This window comes from Myotis nattereri (assembly GCF_964212035.1).
Source record: "Myotis nattereri genome assembly, chromosome: 1".
Lineage (NCBI taxonomy): Eukaryota > Metazoa > Chordata > Mammalia > Chiroptera > Vespertilionidae > Myotis > Myotis nattereri.
In genome coordinates, this window is record NC_138075.1 from 18,524,197 (window position 1) to 18,551,145 (window position 26,949).

The 26,949-nt window shown below is 37.2% G+C and overlaps 1 protein-coding gene across 1 annotated transcript in view; it reads left to right on the forward strand.

The window, feature by feature from the left end:
• Window positions 1-26,949, forward strand: part of CEP128 (centrosomal protein 128) — a 348,318-nt gene that overhangs the window by 156,503 nt on the left and 164,866 nt on the right. Inside the window, exons 16-18 of the mRNA XM_081083727.1 lie at window positions 1,525-1,701; window positions 5,735-5,794; window positions 11,279-11,471. Coding sequence (XP_080939853.1) covers window positions 1,525-1,701; window positions 5,735-5,794; window positions 11,279-11,471 — 430 coding nt within the window. The remainder of the gene's footprint in view (window positions 1-1,524; window positions 1,702-5,734; window positions 5,795-11,278; window positions 11,472-26,949) is intronic.

The window sequence follows — 26,949 nt, forward strand, 5'->3', positions numbered from 1 at the left end:
GTTACTCTACTGCTAAAAGTTGACTCAACTTAGAGTACAAAAAAAAAAAAAATCCAGTTCCTAAGTTTACAAAGTTGAAGTCCAGTCCAGGATGATGTACTCAAGACAAATGCTGTCTCTTGGCTACCAGTTCCATTTGAAATAGTGCAACTTGAAGTAGTGTTGAACACATCAGATTGATCAGAAGAGACACATGTAGGCATATTTGAGAAGCTGCAAGAGGTTAAAGTATGAGAGGATGGAAAAGAGGGTGATGAGGCTGGAGAGAAGGGCAGAAAACAAGTTGTGAAAGGACTGTTCTTTGGGGCAGAGGGTGTTTCATTTATTTTAAAAAGTAAGTTGAATTGCCTGGTGGCTGGTGTGGCTCAATGAGTGACTCCGACCTATGAACCAGGAGGTCACAGTTTGATTCCCTGTCAGGGCACATGCCTGGTTTGTGGGCTTTATCCCCAGTGTGGGGCATGCAGGAGGCAGCTGATCAATTATTCTCTGTCATCATTGATGTTTCTATTTCTCTCTCCCTCTCCCTTCCTTTCTGAAATCAATAAAAATATATTAAACAATAAAAGTTGAATTTAAAGGAAATATGTGTGATTATTCTGCTAAAATATTATTCTACTTTTCCTCTTTATTTTTCATTGAAAACATCTCTTTGTTATTTTCAATTCAAGCTGGGTTTGCTGACCACATAATCTTCCTGCTTGTGTTATGTTTATTAGGGTAGGTAAAGATGATTAGGCTGTTATGGAATGTCCGAAGGCAAAACCAGCCAGCATCATGACTTTTTGTCCACCATTTACACTTACAATTTTAGTGAGTCTGTTTTTTTCCCTTCCAAGCCTTGTGTATTACAACTTGAATTTCCCTGGTAATGAAATTGTGTAATCATGATTGAAAATTGTTCTGCCTACAGGGGGCCCCCAAGTCCTTGTAATCTCTTAAAGGACTCCTTAGAAATCCTTTTTATTAAATATACTATTTGCTTACTTGAAAAGTAGCTCCATCTTGCTTTTATCAAATTTTTATGACTTGAAGCAATTATGGAGTATGACTGCATTTGAAAACTTAAACTTTTAAAAAATGTTTTGATGACATAAATATTATAACACTTATTTTTTTTTCTTAAATGAAAAAGCTGACATGATCTTATTTGACATTTTGCATTTTGTAGTGTTTTACTAAATTTTTGGTAGTTCAGAGTCAGTTATAGTATCAGCTTTTAATCTGACCATTAATGATATTAAATTATTAAATGATACGGGATTTTTTTCAACTTTTACTTTTGGTTGCAGATTAACTATAATTTTCTTTGTCAGTTATCCACTATCAGTTCTCCCCATGCCCTACTTATGAATTCTTTATAAGTTGACCTCAGTTAATGATTAGGCAAGAAGGTTTTATTCCAGTAAAGGGACTGACAGAATTAGATCTGTTTTCTAATGCACTTATTTAAGTTGGTTGTTTGGATATTACAGGTGTTTCTTGCCGCCACTTAATAATTGTTTTTATTTATGAATGCTTTAGGAGAAACATATAAGCAATGAAGAAGAGCACTTAAGGAGGATGGAAGAGGCCAGATTGCAGCTCAAGGATCAACTTCTTTGTCTGGAGACTGAACAAGAATCCATTCTTAGTGTAATAGGGAAGGAAATTGATGCAGCTTGTAAGACCTTCTCCAGGGACTCGATGGAGAAATTCAAAGTAATTATGAGTTCTCATTGTACCTTTCACTTAGTTTCCTTATATCTGTATATCTAAAAGCCTAAGCAACCACTGGCCAATTGGCCGACCGACCAACCGTCCAGTTGCTATGACACACACTGATCACCAGGGGGCAGACGTTCAACGCGGGAGCAGAAACCAGCAGCATGGAAACATGGAACAGACTGATGAATCTCAGAGGGAATGGGGAAGGGAGTAGGGCAGGAAGAGATTAACCAAAGATCTTATATACATACTAAAGGCCAGTGGGGTCCTTCAGTCTGGCCTGTGGGGATCAGGCCGATACTGGCCCGGTGCATGGATTTGTGCACTGGTGGGGTCCCTCTGCTTGGCCTGTGGTGATGGGGCCGAAACCAGCTCTCCAACATCCCCCAAGGGGTTCCGAATTGTGAGAGGGCACACACCAGGCTGAGGGACCCCACTGCACCAGGCCTCTAGTATAACTATAATAAGATTTTAATGTATGGTTACATGGTATTTACATTTTTGTTTGAGAAAGTTTTATGAAAGAAAATAACATCTTGCATTTTTTGGAATGAGGTACTGTATCTATTGCACAGTTCCAGTGAGAGAACATGTGCTGTGATTCCATTGAATTGTCTGTCTCACATTTAAAAGAAAATGTCTTACAAGAGAGGCAGCAGTTCTGGCTAAAATGCATAGTTGGGTCAAGAGGACTGGATTTTGAATTTTTCATTTTCACAGGCCATTTTTGTTGTTGTTGGTATACTACTGGCCAATATCTATTGAGCACTAGTTACATTACAGGAACTGTGGTAAGTATGTTGTATGTAATCTCTCCCTTATCCCTAAAACCACCCAGTCCTATAGGTACTCTGATTAAATCCATTTTTTTGACAAAGAGAAAGTAAGACTTGGAGGGGTTAAGTAACTTGCCTCTGGCCATATATCTAGTTAAATACTAAAACTAGGACTAAAAACCTTGGGAGTCTAACTCTGGAGCTTAATCAAGTAACCACTATGCTATTTGCCTTCCCCATTTAAACAAAGTATATTTAATTTAGCTTTTCTATCTTTAAAATGGGATATTGATTGCAATTCAATTTATAGTCCTAGTGAAATGATCAATAAAAACAGAAGTAATCATGGGTGTTCTTAATTTCTTCAAGGTAAGCACTTCTTATTAACTCTAGGTTCCAGTACTGCTATATTACATACAGAGAGCATTGACAAGCTATCATTTACCACTGTATTTAGTTCATTTGATGATATGATATTACTAAAATTATAGGATCAGGCATAGGGCTTTTAAAAAATCCTCTTCATGTGTTTCTTTTGTCATTCATCCTTTTCCTCATATACAGTAACTGTTCCATTTTATAGTACTTTCCGCATTTTTTTCCTTACCATTTTTTTTTCTTGGTTTTCTTAAGTGGTGTTTTAAAGAAAATAAAACTATAATTCTACTCGTGAAGTAGAAGGTGTTTTAGGATTTGACTAACAAAAATATTTCAACTGTTAGAATTTGGTGGAGTTGGTGGAATTTCTATGATATGTATTTATCTGTACATTTTTGAAACAAATCAGATGTCAGTTTAAGAGGACTGTGAGCCAAATATGAGCAGTAATTGGCTTTTGGGGAAAACTAACTCTTTTAGTCTTGTTATAGGGCCTGCTATCATGCTGGTTTATTTATATTTTATTGTCTAATGCTGCTATATTTGTATAATATTTGTTGTGTTTACATATATTTAAAGGATGTGTGACCTTGAAATCCTAATTGCATCAAAAAGAATCATATATTACCAAGGAAATGTTTATTCTATATTTAAGTATTTATGTCAGGACAACTTGTTTTTGGTCAAGTAGAGATATAAAAATGGAAACATTTGGATCATGCTATAAGGTATATAAACCTTGTTATGGTTAATTATAGGCTAAAATATAGTTTGCATATAGCAGGTTGCTTAAATTTTCCTTCCATCTAACATATTCTGAAAAGCACCCTATTTTTTAATAGGCTTTCAATCATGAATGATTGTAGTAATGGGTCTTGGCACCTTTTCTCTTGGAGAGAGACTAATTCAATCCACGTGGTGGGTGGAGATAAATTTAAAAGAATGGGCATTTTTTCAGTTTTTTTTTTTTTTTAAGACCACATTTTTTTTTTTTTTCCATTGTGGGTCTCTTTCTGTTTATACCTTCTGTTGTTTCATTTCTGTAAACTTGAAAAAAAGAATACACAAGAACATAACATTTTCTCTCACCTCAAAGAAACCACCCTTGGGTGTTTGTTAAGATAAATTCTTTGCTTTGTAGTTCAGAGATCTATGGGAGAGGCGATCCTTGTAAAATGTTTTAAAAAATGGATTAATTCCAATTCTTTGTCATTGGTTGACTTTTTGAAGTATTGCTGATGAAATTTTCAGCCATTTTATGTAGAAAGCGACTGTGTTATGGAATGGATTGAATAATAGATATGTAACAAACAAGTCTAGGGAAAGTCCTTGGGGATATTGGTATTATTTCTAATTAAAATTTTCTTTTTCCAGTCATTATACTTATTCTACTTTAGTAAATGTCTGTAGTGTTTGAAAACTTAAGGGTAGACACTTAATAAATCACCACCATTATAAAACATTTAGGAAAATGTCTGAAGTGAAGATACATCATTTTCCCAGACCAGTCTTTGATAATTCAGGAGCTTTCCCATAACACTTGGTCTGACTATTCATTTATTTGTAAAGCATAAAGAGGATAGGCTTTGGATCAAGACTTCTTTTTTTTTTTTTTTGCCATGAACTAGAGTGCTTAGGAATATTTTCCTTGAAAATATAGGGAGAGAGGGCATGAGAGTTTGGTAGGGGTCCAGCCGTGAGCAAACTACGGCCCACGTGCCGGATCTGGCCTGTTTGAAATGAATAAAACTAAAAAAAAAAAGACCGTACCCTTTTATGTAATGATGTTTACTTTGAATTTATATTAGTTCACACAAACACTCCATCCATGCTTTTGTTCCGGCCCTCTGGTCCAGTTTAAGAACCCATTGTGGCCCTCGAGTCAAAAAGTTTGCCCACCCCTGGCAGTGAAACAGTAGATGAGAGAAAGGTTGGATATGATAATACAGCATTCCTATATATGACATGTGGTTGGCACTCATTATCATTTTTCAGATGCCGAATGAATTACCTGATGATGTTTCCTAAGGGAGAGATATGCTCACACATAAGGAAATATGGAAGAATTGGAGAATAGGAATAAATATCTTTTGAAGTGGGGTAGGGTAGTTTTAAGAGAACATTTCTAGAAAGAAGTCCTGCAAAAATATCATAGGTTCAACAAAAGTAGGAATTGAGAAAAAAAATTTGTATTTATAATTGTAAAATCATTGACAACCTCTGAATACAGTTTTATCAGTAATAACACAGAAACAGATGGCAGTGAGTTTATAAATGAGTTGGTGTGAAGGGAATCAGGGCAGCTGGCATAGACAACCTACTTATTGTGGGATTTTGTTATCATCATGAGATATAAAGGAATGATTCCATGATTAGTTTCTGTCATTTCTACATAATCATTAATGAGACAAAATGGCCCTCATAGTATAAAATTAAAGAAGGATAAATGAGACAAAGAATTAAGTTTCTGTGCAATTACATCACACCCACTGTGAAATACAAGGAGTAAGACTGAGAAAAAGAAACAAGGAAAACATGAAGCAAACTGGTTTAATCAAGGCTGCATGGGAATCAGCCTTAGCACTTGAGAGTTAATTCATGTCTCTATTTTAGCTAAATGTTTACATTTTACATATACATTATATATATGTAAAAACATTATATATATGTATACATATATATTTACATAAATAGAAATGTTAAATCATGTTTTGGAATTGATTGAGTACTTGGTATGAACTGTCTCCTTTCTAAACCCTTAAGTTTTAGATACTTAACTTGTGTATGTTATGGTGAAAATTTTCATTTAGATAAATTCATTTCAGAGAAAAATCTACTTTTAATAGACTATTCTTTCTCTCTCTCTCTTTTAGTTTTTTTCATCTGGTCCTGACATTAATTATGACCCACATCGCTGGTTAGCAGAAAGCAAGGTAACTCATCTTTGAATCTTAAAGTTATCATAATGTTTATGAGCTTCAAGGTGTCTATTTGGGCTAGCCATATATTTTTGTCACATAATGAGCATGTGAAGCTGTAGTATTTTATTGCTGAGAAAGATTATTATAATGCATTATGAAATCTCCATGTTCCTTTGACTTACCATTGAAAAATTAGCTTAAATGTATAGGGATGGGATGGAACGAAAAAGGAAGGTAAAACTATTTAGATATTAAAATTAGACCATCAGAGAGACAAGTTCTTCTGCCTTTTCCTTGGCTAAAGCAATGTCTCTGGAGTTTACAAAGGTCAGGGCAGCTGTCACCACCCTTCATTACACATATATACTTATCCTAGAAGCCCGGTACATGAAATTTGTGCACAGGTAGGGTCCCTAGACCTGGCTGGCGATTGGGGCTGATCATGTTTCTACCTCCCTGTCTCCTCACCTCCTCCTTCCCTCACTCCCTCAGCGCCCTGCTGCAGCCACTGATTGCCCACCATATTCTGCACTTCCCCCTGGTGGTCAGCATACATCATAGTGAGCAATGGAACTCCTGTTCTCCCAGTTGCACTCCCAAGGGGACACTTTGCATATTAGCCTTTTATATATATAGATTTTGGTTTCCGAGGGTCTGCTCAAAGCCTGTCAAATCTCTGTGTGGCTTAAGCAAATCCCTTCACCTCTCTGGGTGTCCTGTTTACTCATTTACAAAATTGGAGGAATTAACTTTAAGTTCTGAAGATAACTTTATTGCTTCATTTTTTTTTTAGCATTATGATTCAAATTTAATGTAAGGTAAGCAATAAATAAATAAAATTGAACGATTTGCTAATATTCTACACTTCAGGTAATTATCAACTATCTTCATAGATCAGCTTGGAAATTCAAATTATTTTTGAAATAGAAATTAAAATATATAGAAAATTATGACCACATAAGATATAGATATGTTTATTCAAGTTTCAATATTTAAGAACTTGCATTTCTTTTTAGACTAGTTTTATTTCACCTTTAACATAAAGTGCAAAATCTTCCATCCCATTTAAATTCTGTAAGAAAACCAACAGTACTGTAAATCTGACCAATTGTGGTCCAACTTAAGGTTTTATTACAAAGAAAGAACCTTTGATTTTAAACAGTGTCCTTTTTTAAAAATATGAGAAAAATGAAGTTTCAGAGAAGAATGTGACTTTTTCAGAATGGGAAAATGGATCACATCCATGTCCACTCATAGCGTTCTTGCCATTATGTGTATTGCCATCTAAAGTCTTCTTTCAGCCAAGATTTATTGATTGTGTACTTTTTTGTGTACAGACACTGGGGATATAAGTGTTAGTAAGCCATGGAAGTTAATGGGGGGAATGGTGATGTAAACAAATTTGAAGCCTCCTTAAGGTGTGTTACGTTGTTGTAAAACTGTGTCAACATTGACAGAAGAACACAGGAGAAGGAAGAACTAACTCTTATGTTTGTACTGGGAGGACAGGAGGCTATGAAGCTGCCAGCATGTCTCAGAGGGCTTCTACAATTGTGTTATATTTAAACTTGGTCATATAAAAAGTTTGTATGACCAAAAAATTATAGGTATAAATTGCAAGAATATTTGAGTAAACACAGAATAATGGCCAAGATGAGTGGGTAAGATACAGGTGGGAGGTGGTAGAAAGACAAGGTTTACCTTTGAAGGCCAGGTAGTAATTAGAGAAGCTCCCCTCAAAAAAAATTCTTAAGCCCTAGCTGGTTTGGCTCAGTGGATAAAGCGCCAGGCTGCGGACTGAAGGGTCCCATTTGATTCCAGTCAAGCTATACATGCTCGAGTTGGGGGCTCAATCCCTAGTGTAAAGCATGTAGGAGTCAGCTGGTTAATGATTCTCTTTTATCATTGATGTTTCTATCTCTCTCCCTCTCCCTTCTCTAAAATCAATAAACAATATAAAAAAGATACATAAAATTGTTTAAAAAATTCTTAATAAGAAACAGTATTATGATTAAAAATAGAAATTTATCCAACCTTGTAAAATTTCTATCCAGCTCTAAAACTGTGATCCTTATTGTCCTAACCATTTTTGATAGAACCAAATGCAAATTTGCATTTATGCCACCTGCATAGGAAATCTAGAATATGCATATTTTGCTGTCTTAGAATTTTTTTTGACTAGAAACTTCTGTTGTGCATTAATAAAGCATTTTTCTTTTTTCTTTTTCCCAACTTCACAGTTTTGACAAGAGCAATGTACTTGGAATTTTCTTTCAAGTTAAAATCTTTATCATTTCTGAACAGAACACTTTCACTGCTGTTGTGCAGCTAACTTATGAGAGCCAGAGATGACTCTTGATCAGAGCTCTTTAATTTGGGAGCTAGTAAGCAGTTTTCCCTTATCATTTAATGGGATTGAACTCCTGATCAGACAGGTTTTAATACTGCATGAGACAACTGTTCCTCTACTGTGTAAAAGGGTCCTGATAAGCTCCCCACACTGACCAGTGGACTGGGGAGGAATGGAATCTATTTGTGGAGAGATGGCTTGGGTTATTGATGGGCCACAATACTGTAATTCCCATGAACTATGAGTGAATAGCTCTATAAGTATTGGAGATAAGATCTGAAATCAAAGGACAAAAACTATATGGAAAGTGGAATTGCTATTCAGCTAGTCCATGCTGACTTCTTGCAGTATTAGAAGGACCTCTGAGGGCCTTTGGTAATTGTTTTCATAAATCTGCCGCATGAATTTATTCTGTTAGTGTTAATCCTAAAAGAACTAGAGGACTGAATGGGGATTGTGTCACTATTGCTTTGTTGGCACAGTACACACATGAAGTCCAACTTAGAGTTGGACCAGGCACACAGATAAAATAACCATCGAATGGTCAGAATAAGGCATTGTGGGTGGAAGATGTTCGAGGTGGTGGTTAAGGAATGCCAGGCAAGGAATTCACAGAGATTATGGATTTGTTTTGTCATAAATCTTGATAGCAGATGTAGAGTCCAAATTTTATTCAGTTTATCAGAGAATTTACTGAGAAACTACTGTGTCCTAGATACTATGCTGTATGCTTTGGACATAAAAATTAATTAAGACATGATCCTCTTGAGGAACACGTTTTGTCTGGAGAAACTGACACTTATGTAAATAATTTTAATATCACATGTGCCGGGGCTGACCAGCAGATCCTGAGCGACAGATGAACGATTACTCTGACACATATTTGCTGTGAAAGAGAGGGCTAAGGGACTGCCTGGCTAGAGACCAGACAGTCTCATTTGCCTTCCTCTTCAGGCTTTTTTGTAACAGCAGTTTGAGCTGAAATTGACTTTTAGAACCATCAGTAGGGTCAGCATTCTTGGGAGGACACAGGCGTCAGCAGTACTCTTAAGCATAAAGATTAAGCAGAAAGATTCTGGTAAACACTTGAGGGTCTGTGCGTACAGACTTGTTTGGAAAGGTCAAGGAACAATTATGGGCCATCACCTTCAGCCAACTCCCCTAGAAAATTCTTTCGGAATTTCCTCCTTACAAATTTTCCGGCTAAGTCTCCCGTGTCCCCCCACATACATGTAAGAGGTACACAGAAACTTCTGTGGAGGCTGATGCTTAGATGGATTTTGAAGCTAGCCAACCATGATTATGGGTCCCTATATTGCTAACTTTATCAGCAATACTCTTTTTATTCAAGTTTTCTCTTTTCCTTGGCTTTTAATTTTGAGTCTTTCCTTTATGATTTTAATATATTATTATACTAAATCTCAGTGAGGATATTCTGATAGATTAAAAAGACCATTTTGATTGTTTAACTAGATAATTATAAATATTCGCATCTTATTGCAAGTTGTCAACTATGAATAAGACAACTATTTCTTTACTGAGAAATTCTTTCTCTTTGGTTTATTTAACAATACTTGTTGATATAGTTAAATAAATGAGGCTATTATGTAATCTATAAAATGCTCTTGTGAGTGGTTAATAGAATGGTGTTTGCATTGTGATTAATAGCCTTGTCAGCTAATTATTATTTGTTATTGTTAAAGTTATTCCTATAGTATTCAAGCTGTTTCTTCAAGATACTTAATAAAGACTCTGGGTGTTTCTCTAACAGATACTGATTCTCATAATTGATTATTGGTTGATTAAATTTCCATAACTTGGTATTTTGTTTTGTAGAATTAATAACATATTCTGCATGCATATTCAGTTCAAAAAAGCATCTAGCTATAATCTGTTTTTAAAATTTTGTCTGGCAATGGAATTAAGGCTTCATATGAATAAATTAAAGCCATAGGTCATATTGTATTAGTCTGCTCAGGCTACTGTAACAAAATACCACGGACTGGTTGGTGGCTTAATCAACAGACATTTATTTTCTCACAGTTATAAAGGTTAGAAGTCCAAGATCAAGGGGTCAGGATTGGTTTCTGTTAAGCCCTATTTCTGGCTTGTAGAATTCCACTTTTCATGCAAACATGGGTGGGGTGGGGTTGGGGTGGTTTGAGGGTTTTGGGGGCTAGAAAATAGGAAGAGCAGTGAGGGAGCACAAACTTGCTATAAGCTTTTGTGTCTCTTGAGGGTCCCACCCGTATGACCTCATTTAATCTTAATTACTTCAGTAAGAGCCCTATCTCCAAATACTGTCACATAGAGGTTTAGAGCTTCAACATGTGAATTTTGAGGGGATGCAATTTAGTTCATAATAACACATATCAAACCTGATTACCACTTTGTTTCAGAAGGTATTTTGGAGGTTTATTATTTTGTTTTTACCATAACCAATAGGATTATTGCTCCGACAAAACAGATTTGCTGTTTCTCCATTATTATTGTTAGTAATAGTTAACATAGGCCAAAGATTGTGATGTAATAAGTGGAAAAGGGAAGGGAAATATGAAGGGCAGATTAAATCTTAAAGACAGTGAGGTTAGCATCTATGAAAAAGAGAGTTGGCTCTGATTACATTTTCTTACCTCTCAAGGTGGGGAAAGGCTGACTTTATCTCCCTAAGCTTATGGAGAATCTCTCTACCTGCTTAGCTACCATGGGGATATGTATTTTTAGGAAGCAGAAATGGAAAAAAAAATTAAATCTCTGAAATAAAACCCTCTTTTATCAAATTTCTAGTCCTAGTCCAGGGTGATTTTGATTTTTAAATGCTTTACTAAACTGCTTTATATATCAAATTAGGAGGCTAATTGTGTTAATATTAGAAGTTTAGTAGGCCATATTTTTCAGTAGTATTGCCTTTGCAAAGATGATAGACTATACAAAATTTCTATAAAAATCCAAGAAAGTGGCTTAATTTCACACCACTTTTAACTGATATGAATGAACCATTGTATATTTTTCATTTTGCTTAAGTTTGTTAGTTATTGTCTATATTTGCTCATGTTATGATATTTTTCTTACTGTTTTGAAATACTACTGTTTTCTAGATTTGTACCTTATGTTTTTTTTAATTAGTTATAAATGTCATTTTTTAGACTAAACTTCAATGGCTCTGTGAGGAACTGAAGGAGAGAGAAAACAGGGAGAAAAGTCTGCGGCACGAGCTAATGCTGTGCAGACAGCAGCTCAGGAATATGACTGAGAACAAGGAATCCGAGCTCCAGTGTCTCCTGGAACAGATAGAAAGGCAGGAGCTGCTTCTGGAAGAAATACACCAAGAGAAGAGAGGTGTGTTAGTTGCTCTTACTCTCGCTGTTGTTTGTTTGTGTTCCTGGAATCCAGCAGAGGGAGAAAACCTACTTCTTTTACCTCCAGCTCAGATTATTGCATACTAGAGGCCTGATGCATGAAATTCATGCAAGAGTAGGCCTTCTTTCCCCTGGCTGCCGGTACCTGCTTCCCTCTGGCACCCGGGACCTGGTCTTCCCTCCGGCTGCTAGCAGGCACCTGGGACCCGGGCTTCCCATGCAGCCCTGGCTTCGTCCAGAAGGTCGTCCAGAAGGACGTCCAGAAGGACATCCTGTCTAATTAGCATATTATGCTTTTATTATTATAGATTCTTCTCTTTTCCTTTTTCTCTCCTGTCTTCATTTCTGGGTTCAGAAGGAAAAACTGTCCCGGCGCTGAAAGTGTTTCCATCAGCTACAATATCCCTTCTATTTACACAGCTTGTGTCATTGGAAAGTGTTAATTTGGCAAGACATGTTTGTACTTCCCTAGTAAAATACCAAAATTTATGCTTGACTTGAGTAAAATACCTATTAATTCATTCAGCAAATACTTATTTTGTTCAGATTTTGTCTTGGGCACTGTTATGGGTGCTGAGGATACATTAGTGAATAAATTAGAAAAAATCCTACTCTTGTCTACCTTTTATTGAGTGGGATGACAGAAAATAAATGTAAATAGGTAAATTGTATAATAGAAGGCTATAAGCACAATGGTGAAAACAACTGAATAAGGGGAAGAGAGTTTGGGAGAGCAGGGGCAGAGTGTAATATGTTTACTGTGTAGGCTATACTTAACTCTACAAGTTAGACAAGGACTTGGGAAACTACTTTTCTCTTCGGTTATACTAGAGAGGCATCATGACAGGAAGAAGAAAAACAGCAGTTATATATGTGGATCCTAAGTGTATCTTATGTTGTGCTGGCTGTAGGCCTTTTCTTTTATTAGTGAACTTCATGAATTTAAGATCCATAAAAAAAACTTAATATAGTGTCCCATTAAAGAAAACTAAGCATATGACATATGGCAATCCTCTTCAAAATAATTTTTTTGGTTTTTCATTTTAGTCATCATGGTTATTCCCTATATACAACTTAAAATTTTTTATTACTCTACTATAGTGAGTCTCAACTTTTCTTGATCAGGACCATTTTATATTCTTAAAAGCTCTTTGAGTTCTCAAAAATTTTATTGTGCATTATATATATCAATACTTACCATATTTAAAATTAAAATTAATTAAAAGATAGTCCTTTAAGGTAATAATTATAAATTCATTCTATGGAACATAAAAATTAATGAAATTTAATTATTTTCCAAGACAAAAATATTGAAAAGTGGTATTGTTTTTCACTTTTGTAAATCTCTTAATAATGGTTTTAAAAGACAGCTGCATTTTCATTTTGTTCAATGCCTTATCAACGAACAAAGAAAGAACCTGGGACATAGTTGATATGTCAGATATTTGTGAATAAGTGAATGAATGAGTGAATGGATGACTGCTGCACAGTTAATAGGGGAGCCATCACATTTTAGTGAAGAAAGAAATCACAATGAACTCTGCAGGACCACAAGAAAAATCAGTAAATATTTGGCAGAAATTGAGTAATTTAATCAGAGTGATTTATATTTTGTTTATGACACTCTGGGATTATAACAATATTTGTGTTCATAATATTTCAGTTATGTATTACATTTTACAGAAGCATTTAAACCGATTATATTTCTATTCACTTCACAACGATATTCTCTAAGAGCTTCCCGATTTATTTAGGGACACTATAACATCGTTAGTAGAGATTCTAGCTCCATTGTGTACTATGATTAGAGTTAGCTCTGTAGCATAATATCTAAAAACTATTTAAAAATACCCGAATATCAAAAATGTAAGCAAACAATAAGAAAAATATGTGTATGTCTAAGATAGTTTCAGTTTTTAATAGTAGAATGAATGTAACTTTTAGAGCATTATATTTTAGTTGCTACGATTGTAGACAAGCTTAAGTATGACTATAAATGTTGAACAGAATGATCTAGGAATGCCAGAGTTTGAACAGGTGAAAGAAAGGTTAACTGATGTAGCAGGATCCCAGAAGATATGACAGTGGATGAGGTCAAAAGTAAAGGTGGAGAAATGAATTTTTTCTCCCATTACCTTTTTAGCACTTTGAATACATTACTATTTTTGGCAGCTTCACATCATAATATTTTGAATGTTGGTTCTTTATTTTGATGATTAGCTTCTTAACATCTTTGATTGGGTTTAATTGATCTTTGCCTTATATATGACTCATACCCATTTGGAGAAAAGGTTGGAATGGGAAATAGCTCCTAGATTTGCCATGTAAAACTGAGAGATCTGTTTTAGTAGAAATCTTTTGAGTTTTAATTCACATTTTAGAAATTTGTTGTGAATAAATTTTTTTTTGCAAGGTGCTTCAAAAGGATAATACATTCATATGTGGATATCCAAGGCATAGAGCCACCTTAGTGAAAAATCTCATATACATACACCATTTTTCTGGCCTTACAGAGGGCTCTGAGGATGAGTACTTTTACTAATAATAGAGATATGGTAACGTTTCTTTTCAGTGCTTTTAAGTTGTGTGCTGTTCAAAGCATTGACTCTAAAACACGTTCTTCATTTCAGAAGGTTCTCATGTAGGTGACTTGTCTCTAGCAATGGTGATCTCTTTCAAGGGCTTTCCTTTGGTTTTACTGTTCCCAGAGTTCTGAGAAACTCCATTCAGCTGATTTTTCTGTTTTTCCTTGCTTTCTTTGAATCTCTGTTCCACTTCCTCAGTTTGCGGCTGGCAGAACAGAGGATATCTTCCTGGGACAGAGACTAGGAAGGGACTTATAAACTGTAGGAATTTTCCCTAACATGTAGGCTAGACATGGAGTGGCATTGTTTTTTTGTGCAAAATTGATTGATTGATTTAGTTTTCCTGCCACTCACCCATTCATCTATAACTTGCGAGAACACTTAAAACTTATTCTTACACTAAGATTTGAAGGAAAGTTTACTTTCTCCCAGTCGCTTTGTCTCCTGCAACTGGTGGCTTTACAATTTTCCTTGGTCACTTCTCCTATATCTACTTCTCCCTCTCCAGTTACACTATCTCTGTCTTATTTAGCTCTTGATTACCTTATATCTTAAAGGATTGCAGAGCTTCTCTTTTATTTTTTTAAGTAAATCATTATTGTTTAAAATATTACAGATGTCCCCCTTTTTTACCCATTGACCTCTTCCACTCCTCTCCTGCCCCCTCCCCAGACTTCACGCACTATTGTCTGTGTCCGTGGGTTATGCATATATGCATGTAAGTTCTTTGGATTACAGAAGCTCCCTTATTTGAAGATCTTCTTGACCTTTAGTCTCTACTTTCCACTTGACTGGTCTTTACCTGTGAGCCTGCCAGAGGCCTTCAGACAGATTTCCCAAGCAGGCACACTCTGGTTGGTAGGCCCAAGCTCCCACCATTTCCCATGCCCCAGCTATCCTCTATCCATTTCTCTGTTATTTGATAACACATTTGGTTATGCTGACATCTTTTGGAAATAACCTTAAATATTCTGAGATTAATACAAGAAAGTAAATCATTCTCAAATTTGGTGTAGTATTTTTTTATAATAAATTACTTGCAGCACATCCTGCAGTTGACCTCCATCCAATAGCATTTCCTTAGAAAACACTCATGTGTACACACAATTGCTGTTCTAATCAGTTCCGCCAGGTGAGTCTTCGTCAGGTACAGCTTTGAGCCCTGGACTCCTCAGCTCAGAAACTTTCAGTGGTTCTCACACTGCTGAACAATAATGTCCAGATTCTTACAAGAACCCCACCATTTTCCCCCTCTCTCCTTCTGTGAAAATTCAATCCTTATCATCACCCTTGCTAGTGGAATTATTCCTTTTACCACCCCATTGCTACTAACACTTTAGGATATAATTACATGACATTTGCCATTTATTCTTTTTTTCCTCTGAGTATCTGCATATATATTTTTGTATTAAGTTTTAATCTCTTGTTTTATTATTGTTCCATTGCATATGGCCATGTGTTTTATATTTAAATAAGAAATAAACTTACTTATTGGATATTTAGATAGGTGGACAGGTGGATAGATGGATGGATGGATGGATGGATGAATGGATGGATGGATACATACATGGATAGCACAGATTAGCCTCTGGTCCCTTTAAGTCCATCTATTACGGTGTCTTCATCAGAAGGCATATCCCCTTACCATATCTACACTAGACACTTAGGTCTGTTCTAGCAATCAAAAAGAAAACAACCATCAATGTTGATTGCTATAGCTTTTTCTGCTTCTTCAAGACACAAGATCAAATATGAAGGATTACACAATTTAGAATTACCTCACCAAACTATGTGATGATGTCCTTTATTAGCAAAGCTGTTTTCACTGGAAATAAGAGAAACCTTCTCATATTTATCTTTCCAGAGTAAAGGCCTTCAAGTTCTTCCACGTATTTGAAAAGACACTGATGCACACATTCTCCTTTCTAGATTAGATGAATCATTTGATCATTCGTTACAGTTGATCATCACATCAACCATGAGAGATTGCAGATTTGCTTTATTTCCCTTTGAGACTATTAACTTTGTACTCTGGTATTTAACATTCATTTCTTAATCATGTCACATTTTTAAAAGATTCCTCACCGCAGTGCCCCACAGGTTATATTGGACCTTTATGTTCAACTGTTCACCCTCATTGTCGTTGAGGTGGCCTTATATTCAGGCTTTTATGTGTAATATCTCATTTAATCCTTAAAACAACCACTTGAGATTATTCATCCCATTTTAAAGTCAGGCAGCTGAGTCTGGAGGCAAGTGGAGATTGGTAGTTTCAGACCTCATGGACCACCAGTGGTCCACGGACTACTAGTTGGCGACTGTTGGTTTAGACAGTGAATTACAGATGTGAGAGGACTTGTGAAACTCATGATGCTTATATTCTGTCTATCATGTTGCATACCAGAATAAACCAGTATTACTCAGTCAACTTTAATAGGCCTTGCAAATTGGAAACAACCTGTCCTTTCTCATTTTCTTAGGATCTGTTCCATGAAGTTGTAAAGAAATCAAGTTTTTTGTTAAAAATGTTAGAAAGAAACTGCTCTGCCACAATCTCAGTCTTTTTGGCTACCATAATAACTGAACCACTAGGAACCCAGAAAAAAATGGTCAGCTTAGCTTTGTAGATATAAACTCTTTATTAGTGATAGCTGTAATATTTCCAAGATTTTCTTTCACATTATTTTAGTACATGGTAGCCTATAATTTCATGAATAGCTCACAGGAACTTCAAGCCTTAGGCCCAATTAATGAAGCTAATTCTAATATCATATACAAACTCTCCCATAAGTAGGACACAAAGATCAAACATTTTCTTTTGTGTGCCTCCACTATGAATGTGATACCTGCCTCCTAATCAGTCACCCATGACCACACCTTGTTGTTACGTTTTTAAAACTAAGAGTGATTAAAGGCCACTAGTTTTCAGAACAACCAATTAGTTTCAAATCCATCTCCATACATCCCATGGAACAACTGTTTCCAAGAATAATTCTGTCTGACTTACTTCTGAGGTCATGAGAAATTTGTTTCTCACAAAGCTTTCAAAGTTCACTGGGATCAGGACAGGTGAATATCCAATTTATGATCCATAGTTTCTTCCTTCTTTTTCCTCTTAACACAGTCATACCTGCCACTAGAACCACAGCTGAGTCTGGCAATACTATAACAGTTGCCCTCTGGTTAACATCTCTCTGCCTGCTTCTGCTCCGACTATAGAAGGACTAGCATACCTTAACAAAGAAGCACGTTTCTCTTGTGAAAAGAGATGTAAGATTTAATTAAGATGTCAGAATACTTTGAAGCTATGACGTTACCAGAAACTAAAATGCCTGTGGCAGATGGAAGAAGTCCTTTCTTCCAAGGTCCTATGAAGGGGAGACTCCTTTGTAGTATGATTTAGTTGCAGTGAAATGCTGATGATTATGGCCAAATATAGAAGTTAGTTTCTTAGCTGAAATTGTGAACTCACCTTAAATAAGGAACTGGTCTTGGATTCTAGGTGCTTTGTAGCTATGGATATATAATGTGAACACTCCATAGAGGTATGTATCTAAGTAATACCATCTCGTTCCTCCAAGTCGGTGATGCCTCTAATGGGTTCTCTTTAATATTTGTATCTTTGTGGTGGTGAGGTTATCTAGGACAGTACAGGGAAGAGAAAATGGCTGCTGTGTATGTGGTATGACTTCAGAGATACTTTCTAAACACACCAATTCTCACAATATTTCTCTAAATATGTTTATCACAATGGTATTCATTAAGGGAGGAGTAGGAGAGGCAAATGTAATTTCAGTGAAATACCTTGTTTCCAAGCAAACAGTCTTCATGTAAAAGTCATTCCGAAAACATAAACTGTTAAAGGAGGGAAAATATAACTAGTTAATATGTGGTTACATTCCAGTTGGAAATCAAAGTGAATGCAACTCTGGCCTAATACACTTATACTGTTATGCAGTATTCATATCTTCATGTGATGCTCATATTAATTTTCTACCTAAATCTACTTAACTTACTTTTTTGGTCCTTTTCTTTATTTAGGAAGAGAAATAATCTAATTAACTATTAAGAGAGAATAAAAATACTTTGACTTAAATACATCTACACTAATAAAAGAGAAAAATGGTAATTGGCGTACAGCGCTACCCTTTTCATTGTCCAATCAGGGCTATATGCAAATTAACTGCCAACTAAGATGGCAGTTAACTGCCAACAAAGATGGTGGCTAATTTGCATATGTAGGCACAATGCAGGGAGGCGAAAGGGAAAGCAGGAAGAAGCCTCCTGCCACTGACAGTGATCGGAAACCCAGGGGGGAGCTAAGAGTTGGGGGGCAGGGCAAAGGCGGCCCTGGGGCCGCCTTTGCCCTGCCCCCCAGCCATGATCAGAGAATCAGGCTCCTTTGCCACCCTGGCCAGTGATAGCAGGAAGTAGGGGTGGAGCCAGGGATGGGAGCTGGGCACGGTCTAAGCTGGCAGTCCCGGGAGCTAGGGGTCCCTTGCCTGGGCCTAAAGCGGAGCCCACGATCGCGGGGCCGCTGCCACTGCAGGTCCCCGCTGCCCGGGCTGGATGCCTAGGCCAGAGGTGTTAGTCCTAGGCAGGGGCAGAGCCTGCAACCGCGGGGAGCTGGGAGTCCCCTGCCCAGGCCTAATGCCTCGGCCAGAGGCGTTAGACCTGGGCAGGGGCGGAGCCTGCAACCGTGGGGAGCTGGGGATCCCCTGCCCAGGCCTGACACCTCTGCCGGAGGCCTCAGGCCTGGTCAAGGGGCCGATCCGGTGATTGGTGATCGGAGGGTGATGAGGGTCAACTCCTCTGGCCTAGGCATCAGGCCTGGGCGGGGGGCTGGGGGTCCCCTGCCCAGGCCTGATGCCTGGGCCAGAGGCATCAGGCCTGGGTGGGGGGCGGAGCCGGGGATTGGAGGGATATGATGGTCCCCTTGCCCAGGCCTGAAGCCTGGGTCAGAGGCGTCAGGCTTGGGCGGGGGTGGAGCAAGCGATCAGAGGGAGATGGGTGTCCCCTGCCCAGGCATGATTCCTGGGCCAGAGGCCTCAGGCCTGGGCGGGGGCCAGAGCCAGTGATCGGGGGGAGATGGGGGTCCCCTGTCCAAGCCTGACACCTCTGGAGGAGGTGTCAGGCCTGGGCAAGGGGCCGATCAGGTGAGTGGAGGGTGATGGGGGTCTATGCCTCTGGCCGAGGCATAAGGCCTGGGCAAGGGGCAGAGCCAGCAATCGGAGGGGTCTGGGGGTCCCCTGCCCAGTCCTGACGCCTGGGCCAGAGGCATCAGGCCTGGGCTGGGGGCAGAACCAGTGATGGGGGGAAATGAGGGTCCCCTGCCCAGGCCTGACGCCTCTGACAGAGGCGTCAGGCCTGGGCAAGGGACCGATCCTGCAATTAGAGGGTGATGGGGGTCAACACGTGAGGGCTCCCAGTATGTGAGAGGGGGCAGGCTGGGCTGAGGGACACTCCCCCCCCCCCCACACACCCAGTGCACGAATTTCATGCACCGGGCCCCTAGTTAAGAATAAGAGTTAATAAGAATTTGGAATATTTTTCTGCTTTTGGGGTTGAATTCAATACTAATTCTTTTTATATAGTTTCCATAAATATGTACTCTCTTTTTCTTTTGGAATCTGTGGAGCAAACTCTTAAAATGCCCTTTCTGGCAGAGGTCTCCTTAGGATTTGCTCTCTGACGTTGTGCAGCTGCCTCTGACATCTGGAATGAGTTTGGATGGAGAGCTGTACTTCCTCCTGAGGCTTCTGCTTGAAAATCTTTTTTATTGATTGATTTTTAAAACTTTACTATAAATGGATCTTTATCGCTTCTTAAACTAATGTACCTCAGGTCAACTGTAAGGTCCAGTTAGACAAGACATAAGTGTTTGGCCTTGGATGCTTGTCTCCATGTAAACCAATCTGAACTCTTTCACAGTGGGACTGTATTGGTCATTCCATCTCCACACCTCTGAACCATGTCCAGGTGACAGAGCATCCTATTACTTTTCCACAGCTCTATTCTACTTTTCATTTGCAATTTTTGTTGCAGTCTTTCTTCAGTTCACTTTCCCTCCAGGAGTACCTTGAAATGTGTCACTCTTTTAAATTTCTAGTTCTCAAGTATTTTATTCACCTTTCAGCATCTCAACCCCAAAGTTCACTTTGTAAGAAATCGGCCTATAGTCATTAATGATGCTCACTTTTTTTTTTACCCCCTCTGTTTAAAATATCCATTCATTCTTATTATCACCTGGGTAGAAACATTAAATGAGATCCATGGCTGGGTAATGCACATTTGGCTGCCTGGTTTACTTCTTTCCTCCTTCAGTTCAATTTGTGCCAATGAAAGTACTGGTCTTGCTCAGGCAAGCCATAAGAAAGCTAAAACTGAGTTATCATCAGTGATTGCCTATTAGCTTCTTTGGAGTTTGTGTTGTTCTATTGGGTTCCATATGTGAAAGAGACATTCTTTTACTTTTAGTAAAAGAATTAGGAAATCTAATTCAAATAAGGTTTTATAGAAAAGTTTCATATAAAGTTATGACAAGGATTAAATAGTTGTGAGTATATTGTATAGAAGAAAGTGTTGATGCAGTGGCTCAGGTTGGTTCTAGAGTTCTTTTCCTTTCATGTAGTTTTTTTTATGTAGATTAGATTTGGTGCTCTCAAAGAAGCAACTACTGAAGGGATTTATTTATTTATTTATTTATTTATTTATTTATTTATGTCTTCTATGACTATCAAATGCTCTAAATGCATGGAGGGAATAGAAATTGTAGATTATGGTAGCACTCATAAAGAGACATTTTCTTTGTGATTTTTGTTACCAGAAAGTTTCCCTACTAGTCAGATGTTAATAGCACCTGTTGTGTTGACTAAAGCAAAAACATCAGAGCTGTCATGGTAACCAGAGTGATGTCTGTGAGTTTCTAAACTGCAGGAATGAAGGAAGCAGGTTGGAGGGATTTAGAGATTGGGGAGGAAAAGGGAGAGGTGCTGATTGCCTAATAGAAAGGGCCTCCCAGGGTTCTTATTTATTCTTATGTGCTCCCTTACACTATTTCTTCTCTTTTCTTATCCAGTCTGAAGGAATAGAGTAAGTGAATGGTTAGTCTTATTAGTCAAAGTTTATTGGGGGTGGAGGGAGGCAGTAATTTTATCTTAGATCTCATTTGCCTCATTTGTAATTTCTAAAGGTCTGCAAATGTAGCTGAAAAATACCAATACCTTTATTCCATGTAAGTTAATTAATTGGAATAATACCATACAAGATTTTTAGTTTTTTGAATGCTATATATTTTTTTTGAAAAAGGAGGTTTTTCTCTTAGTCTTTGATTGTGAATTACAGCATATTCTGATCAGTGTGTGCTTTCTCTTGTATCAAATTCTAGCATATAATAATTCTTGGAATTATAGAACTTTTCTTGCATATCTATTCAATTTTCATTAATTGTTGGTCATTCCTGTTGGGGATAATTTGAAAAAGAGGACACTTGTATTCTGGAATAGATTGACATAAAGGAAGAGTAAGTTTTCTGTAGTAAATGGCCTTGGGCAAATAAGAATGAGACAGTTTACCTGAACAGAAGAATGGAATTACAGTGGTTGATAGAGAATAAAATCAGGCAAATAAACAAAACAGCTTTCATTTGTAGTAAGGGCAGGTGGAGGTAGAACTTAATGACAATAGGCACCTTGGTTTTTCTTATTCTTCGCAGCAACATATAGTAGGTATTCAATAAATAGTTGTTGAATAAACTAACGAATGAATGAACTAAGGAGCAGACAACTAGGGCAGATAGTCTAGAATAAACAATAATATAGTATTAATCATATGGGGTACTAGCCTAAAAAAATTAAACCTCTCGTATTTTTTTATAACATTGAAGTAAAACAAATTTACAAGCACCTTTATTGAAATTTCAGAAGCAGGACTGTCTGATACTATAAAGAAATCATTAGTGCATTCTCACTGTTATCAGCCCCCAAAGTGTAAAATATCTTGTGATATTTTTTATTATGTGTCTTTATTGTTGGTATGAACATAAAGTAATTTAAAAGTTTTTTATAGATTAATTCCAGACCTTTAACTTTTGTTTTTCCATGTAGTCTTGAATTTCACAAGTAAAAATTATTTTTTCTGGTTTTGTTTGTTTTGGGAACCTGTCATCAGTGGTTAAAGTTGATGATAAAGGAATTAATTTACTTACAATTATTCCAAATAGGATGTTTTTATAATGTATGTTGATGAATTATTAATTATTATTGGTTAAATAATAATGAACTGCTTCAGGATGAAGATAATTTTATTCAATGTCTTAAATGTCTTTTATTACAAAACGTACAACAAATGTTGGCTGGGTGAATGGGTAAATAAATGAATGAGTAACTTATCTTTGCAAGGTAAAAGTAGATGATAGATCCAATAGTACCAAATGAGCAAATGTGTTATTAGGTAGTAGCCCCCTTGAACTGTAAACATGGTTCCTGGTCTTAGAGGTTGTGAGAAGGTATAACAAAATATTTGATGTCAATGATATACCACAGAACCAATCACAGTGTCCAACCTCCATAAAGCTTTTCTGGTTTGTTATGAAATGCAATTATTAAGTGAAGATGATTGTTTCTGGTTTATCGTTCTGTTTCTACAAGCTAACTTCAACCCCTCTGGGTGATGTGTTATGATGGATGATTGTGTTCCATTCTGTGGAAGTTAGTATTTGGTAAAACTTCCCAGAACACTGTAAGATTTCAGCAATAGCTTCCCGTTAGCTCTTCATCTGTTCTCAAGTGACCTGGCAATCTTGCCCTTCTCTGTGAAGTGGGCTTTGTATGGTCTCCCATTGCTTCAGCCAATTAAGACCTTAAAATTAGGCTTTGAGGAATCCTGCTCAGGCTTCCAGGAGCATAATAGCGCCACTTTTCATGGAAGGAGACAAGAAGTGTTAAGTTTGGCCAAAGAACAAAGCAAGGATAAAAACCAGTGCTAAAATTACAATTAGCCCTGAATATTTTAATGCAAAAAGGGTATCAGTTTTTGGACACTATTCCTCCTTTATGCTAGATTTTCCTCCCTAATTTATGCATTCAAAGTTTTTCACTTACAGAGATAATTGAGTTATGTAGTAAGGCATTTTGAACGGGCACTACACCCTTATTTTTGAGGCAAGTAGTTTTGCTATCCTAGATGTAAGCATGGATTAAAACAGTTCTGTTGCCTCAAGCCTGAATAAGATTCCAGAATGTGAGTTCTTCAAAGGATCTTTCTTTGATTTGGGTGGGAGAGATGAGGAGGTTTGACATTAAGGTATGATGTGACATTTTTTATGCATTTCATTCATACTTATAAATTATCATTATCAAATAATGAATTCCTTCATATCTATTTATGGTAGTTTGACTCATTGTTCCTTTAAAGATCTGGCATTTTGTAGAGTAGTGACTATCTTTTTCTCACCATACCATTCTAGAATGGCAGTTTCCTTTGTTATAGAATGGTGTACAATTCTATAACAAATGACAGAAGGTTTATTTTTTTCTCTCTTCCTCTCTGCTTCTCAATGAGGAGTCAGCTAAGAATACTAAGATTGGTATTTCTGCTCAGTAACAAAAGTCTTTGTAAGTGGGAAATGATTTTTAAATAAGTTATTTGCTTAAATATGGAAATTACATTTAAATGCTTCAAATAAGTTATTTTTCTCTTAGACTGAGAATGGCAAGATGTTTTTATTGACACATGCACCATATATTTAAGTGAATGTGATACGTTTATATATGTATTGTATTCGTACACCAAAGAACAGAAATGGTTTTGTGTACCAGCTCATGTTGATTGCACTCTTAGATTGGAGTCTCTGAGTATTTGGCTTTGGGTTCACCCCAGTGTCCAGGAATCAGCATCAGGGAATAATTACTGTGTGTGAGTTGTGTTGAGCAGTGGTTATCCTGACCACAGCGTGACATGACAATAGGTGTTTCTCAGTAGGGGCACTCTGAATATTTTGAACTGGGTAACTCTGTGTGGTTCAGGATGCTTCCACACATTGAAGGACATTTGGTTATTACCTCAACTCTTCAATGACCCTTGCACTTAGAAAAAAAATCCAACTTCTTTCTTTACATGAAGAAACAAAGAACCTAAGAGGGGAAGCAAAATTTCCCAATCACACAGGAAATTTGAACCCAGGGCTCATAAACTCCAAAGGCCATGCTCTTTATCATCGTGTTTTAGTGCCTTTAAAATAAGTAGCTTCTGAGGCAAGAGAAGGAAATGGAAATCAGCTGGTTCTGTTCCATCAGCCAAGGTCAAAGAGCAGCAGCAGTGGCTAAAGGGACACCAGAGATGAGAAGTAGGGCGGCAGGCCACTCTGTGCGAGCACAGTCACGGGAAGACTCTTTTTATGCCTTCATGACTCATTGTAAGAATATTTTTCACGTCTTATTGTAATTACTTTTTTAAAGATAAAATAATCCTGTGTACTCAATATATTTTTCCAAATGTCATTGGCCTCCAATTGGTTTAAGGTGGGAACTGACCTTTGATAAGATGATATGAGCTATTAGACAGTATTTTTCTTAAAATATTACATTTTTAAAGGTGTTGATCTGCTAATACAATGTGGTTTTATTATTCTCAAGTGTGGGGTGTGGGTAGAGAATGTCAGGAGAGCAGTCCTGGCTTTGCCCTGCGTGGAGGAAATAAGGGAAGTTCAAGGTTTGCCTGTTAGAGAGATTGGGTAATTTTCTAGGTCTGTTCTTGTCTGATGTTAGTTGATTCTACAGAAACCCTGCTGTGCCAGTTATGCCTTCTATCATGTAGTTGGACAAACACACATATATGTGCTCAACGTGTGCTTACACAGATGCATATGTACAGAAACACACCTTATGCTCCATTTACATAATAGCCTTTCAGAAATAGTCTGCTTTCTATTTTCTTTCTCTTGCCTTTCCCAGCTCAGAATAGCAGTGTTCAGAATCCTGGTGAGAGAAATAGCTTTGAGTGTGTTACTCCTTGAATGGATGGTGCAACCCACGTATATCATGTGGAAGTTTTAAAATTCCAATTGTATACACACTTCCTAAAGAAAACATGGGCTTGCTTAGGGAGAAATATATTGTACAATTAGGTGTCTGAGATTTACATTTTGATATTTTGCAGGCCTCTGCTATGTTGAGAAAGAATAGAATATTCAATATATTCCTATAAGTAGCGTTATTTTTCAGAATATTAAAATTGGATCCCATGCACATGAATAATATTCATAGAATTGAATTCTCTAACTTCTTCCTACTCAGCAGAGAGGGAGAGATAAACACTAGGTGCTGAAAAATAGAATAGGAAACTGCAGCAGGAATGACGAAGCCCCACTTACTTTTCCATAGTTTCTAATAACCAAGATTTTCCATGCAGCTGACTCTCGATTCTCTCTGCAAGTAGGCCAGTTGTAGGATGATGAATACAGTCTACATAAAATTAGAAACAAAATCATTATACTTATTGTCAATCTCTTTTATTTAATACTTGTAAGTAATGATAAACAGAAGTTAGTGTATTTATAAACATTTAATGCTTTAAATACATACAAAAATAAACCTACTATGACTGGGGGGATTCAAAGAATAACAAGATCATGTCCCTTCCATAGAGGATGTTATAGCCCTGTAGTCTAGATATTAACTTCAGTGAACCTTTGTATATGTTGTTATAGATATTAATAAAATGATATGTACACACATGATGAAGGCACCAGCTCTGCTTGGATGGGCAATATTTCAGTTGGAATCTGGAAGTAAATAGGAGTTTGCCAGGTGAAGGAGCAGGCAAAGGAAACAACCTTCCCAAGGTCAGAGAATTCTGAAAAGGCCATGCTTGTTCAGGAAATAGGAAGACATTCAGCAAGGCAAGAATAGAAAATGTTTTCTTTAGATGAGAAGCAGAAGAGGAAGAATGAAAGAAGATAAACCTGGAAAAGTGGTTTGATATCAGATTATGAGGAGTGTTTTATATCAACTACCAGAATGTTTTCTAGACTGAATGTGATGATTCATTTTACCTGGTTATAGGATGTTGCTAACAGCAATGGAAAAACTGCTTTTTACCTATAATACAAAATACATAAAGTGCTTTTCTCGATAGCTATTTTATTGTTAGTAGTAACAAAGAACTACAGTATGGTTCAACTTGGTAATATGCCTGGGTTTATTTTGATTGCCCTATAACGAGATTAAATTTAGCTTTTGTATTGTTTCCAGATAGGTCAGGGCATTATCTGGTGAGAGATGGAGTTACTTCACCCTTGTATTTTACAGATGAGAGTTTGTAGGTATGTGGGGTTTGGAAGTAGACTGATACTCCAGCCTGTGCCGGATCTAAGGGCGAGCTCCAGGCTCCAGGGAAGAGTACCCAGGTGACTGACTTGGTTATTTGTCATTTCACAGTGTTAATGACGGAGTTACCGGTGTGTTCCTGACTGAAATAGATTGATTGACAGAACTTTATGAAAGCTTCTCATTGAATAAGTATGGGAATCCTTATAATTATTGTGTTCTTCAGCTACCCTTTGAGGTTACATCCCAGTGCCTGCCTTGAGCCTCATACTTTTTAGCGCCCATCTATGGGATGAGGAGTATATGGGGCCCTGGAACCATGGCTACCCACTCAGAGCCACAGTATCTTTTCTTTCTAGACCATGTTCTGGGTACTCAAGATCCCAGAATTTCCTGATCAAACTGCCCTTACGATTATCTGTCTCAAATCCCTTATTGTGTAGGAGGCAGATTTAATGCTTGTGTTCATATTTTCAAACTTCTCTACTCTCTTATATTCAGTTTTTTGAAGAAAGTTTCAAATTAAAAAGTTTATTTCTAAAGAGGA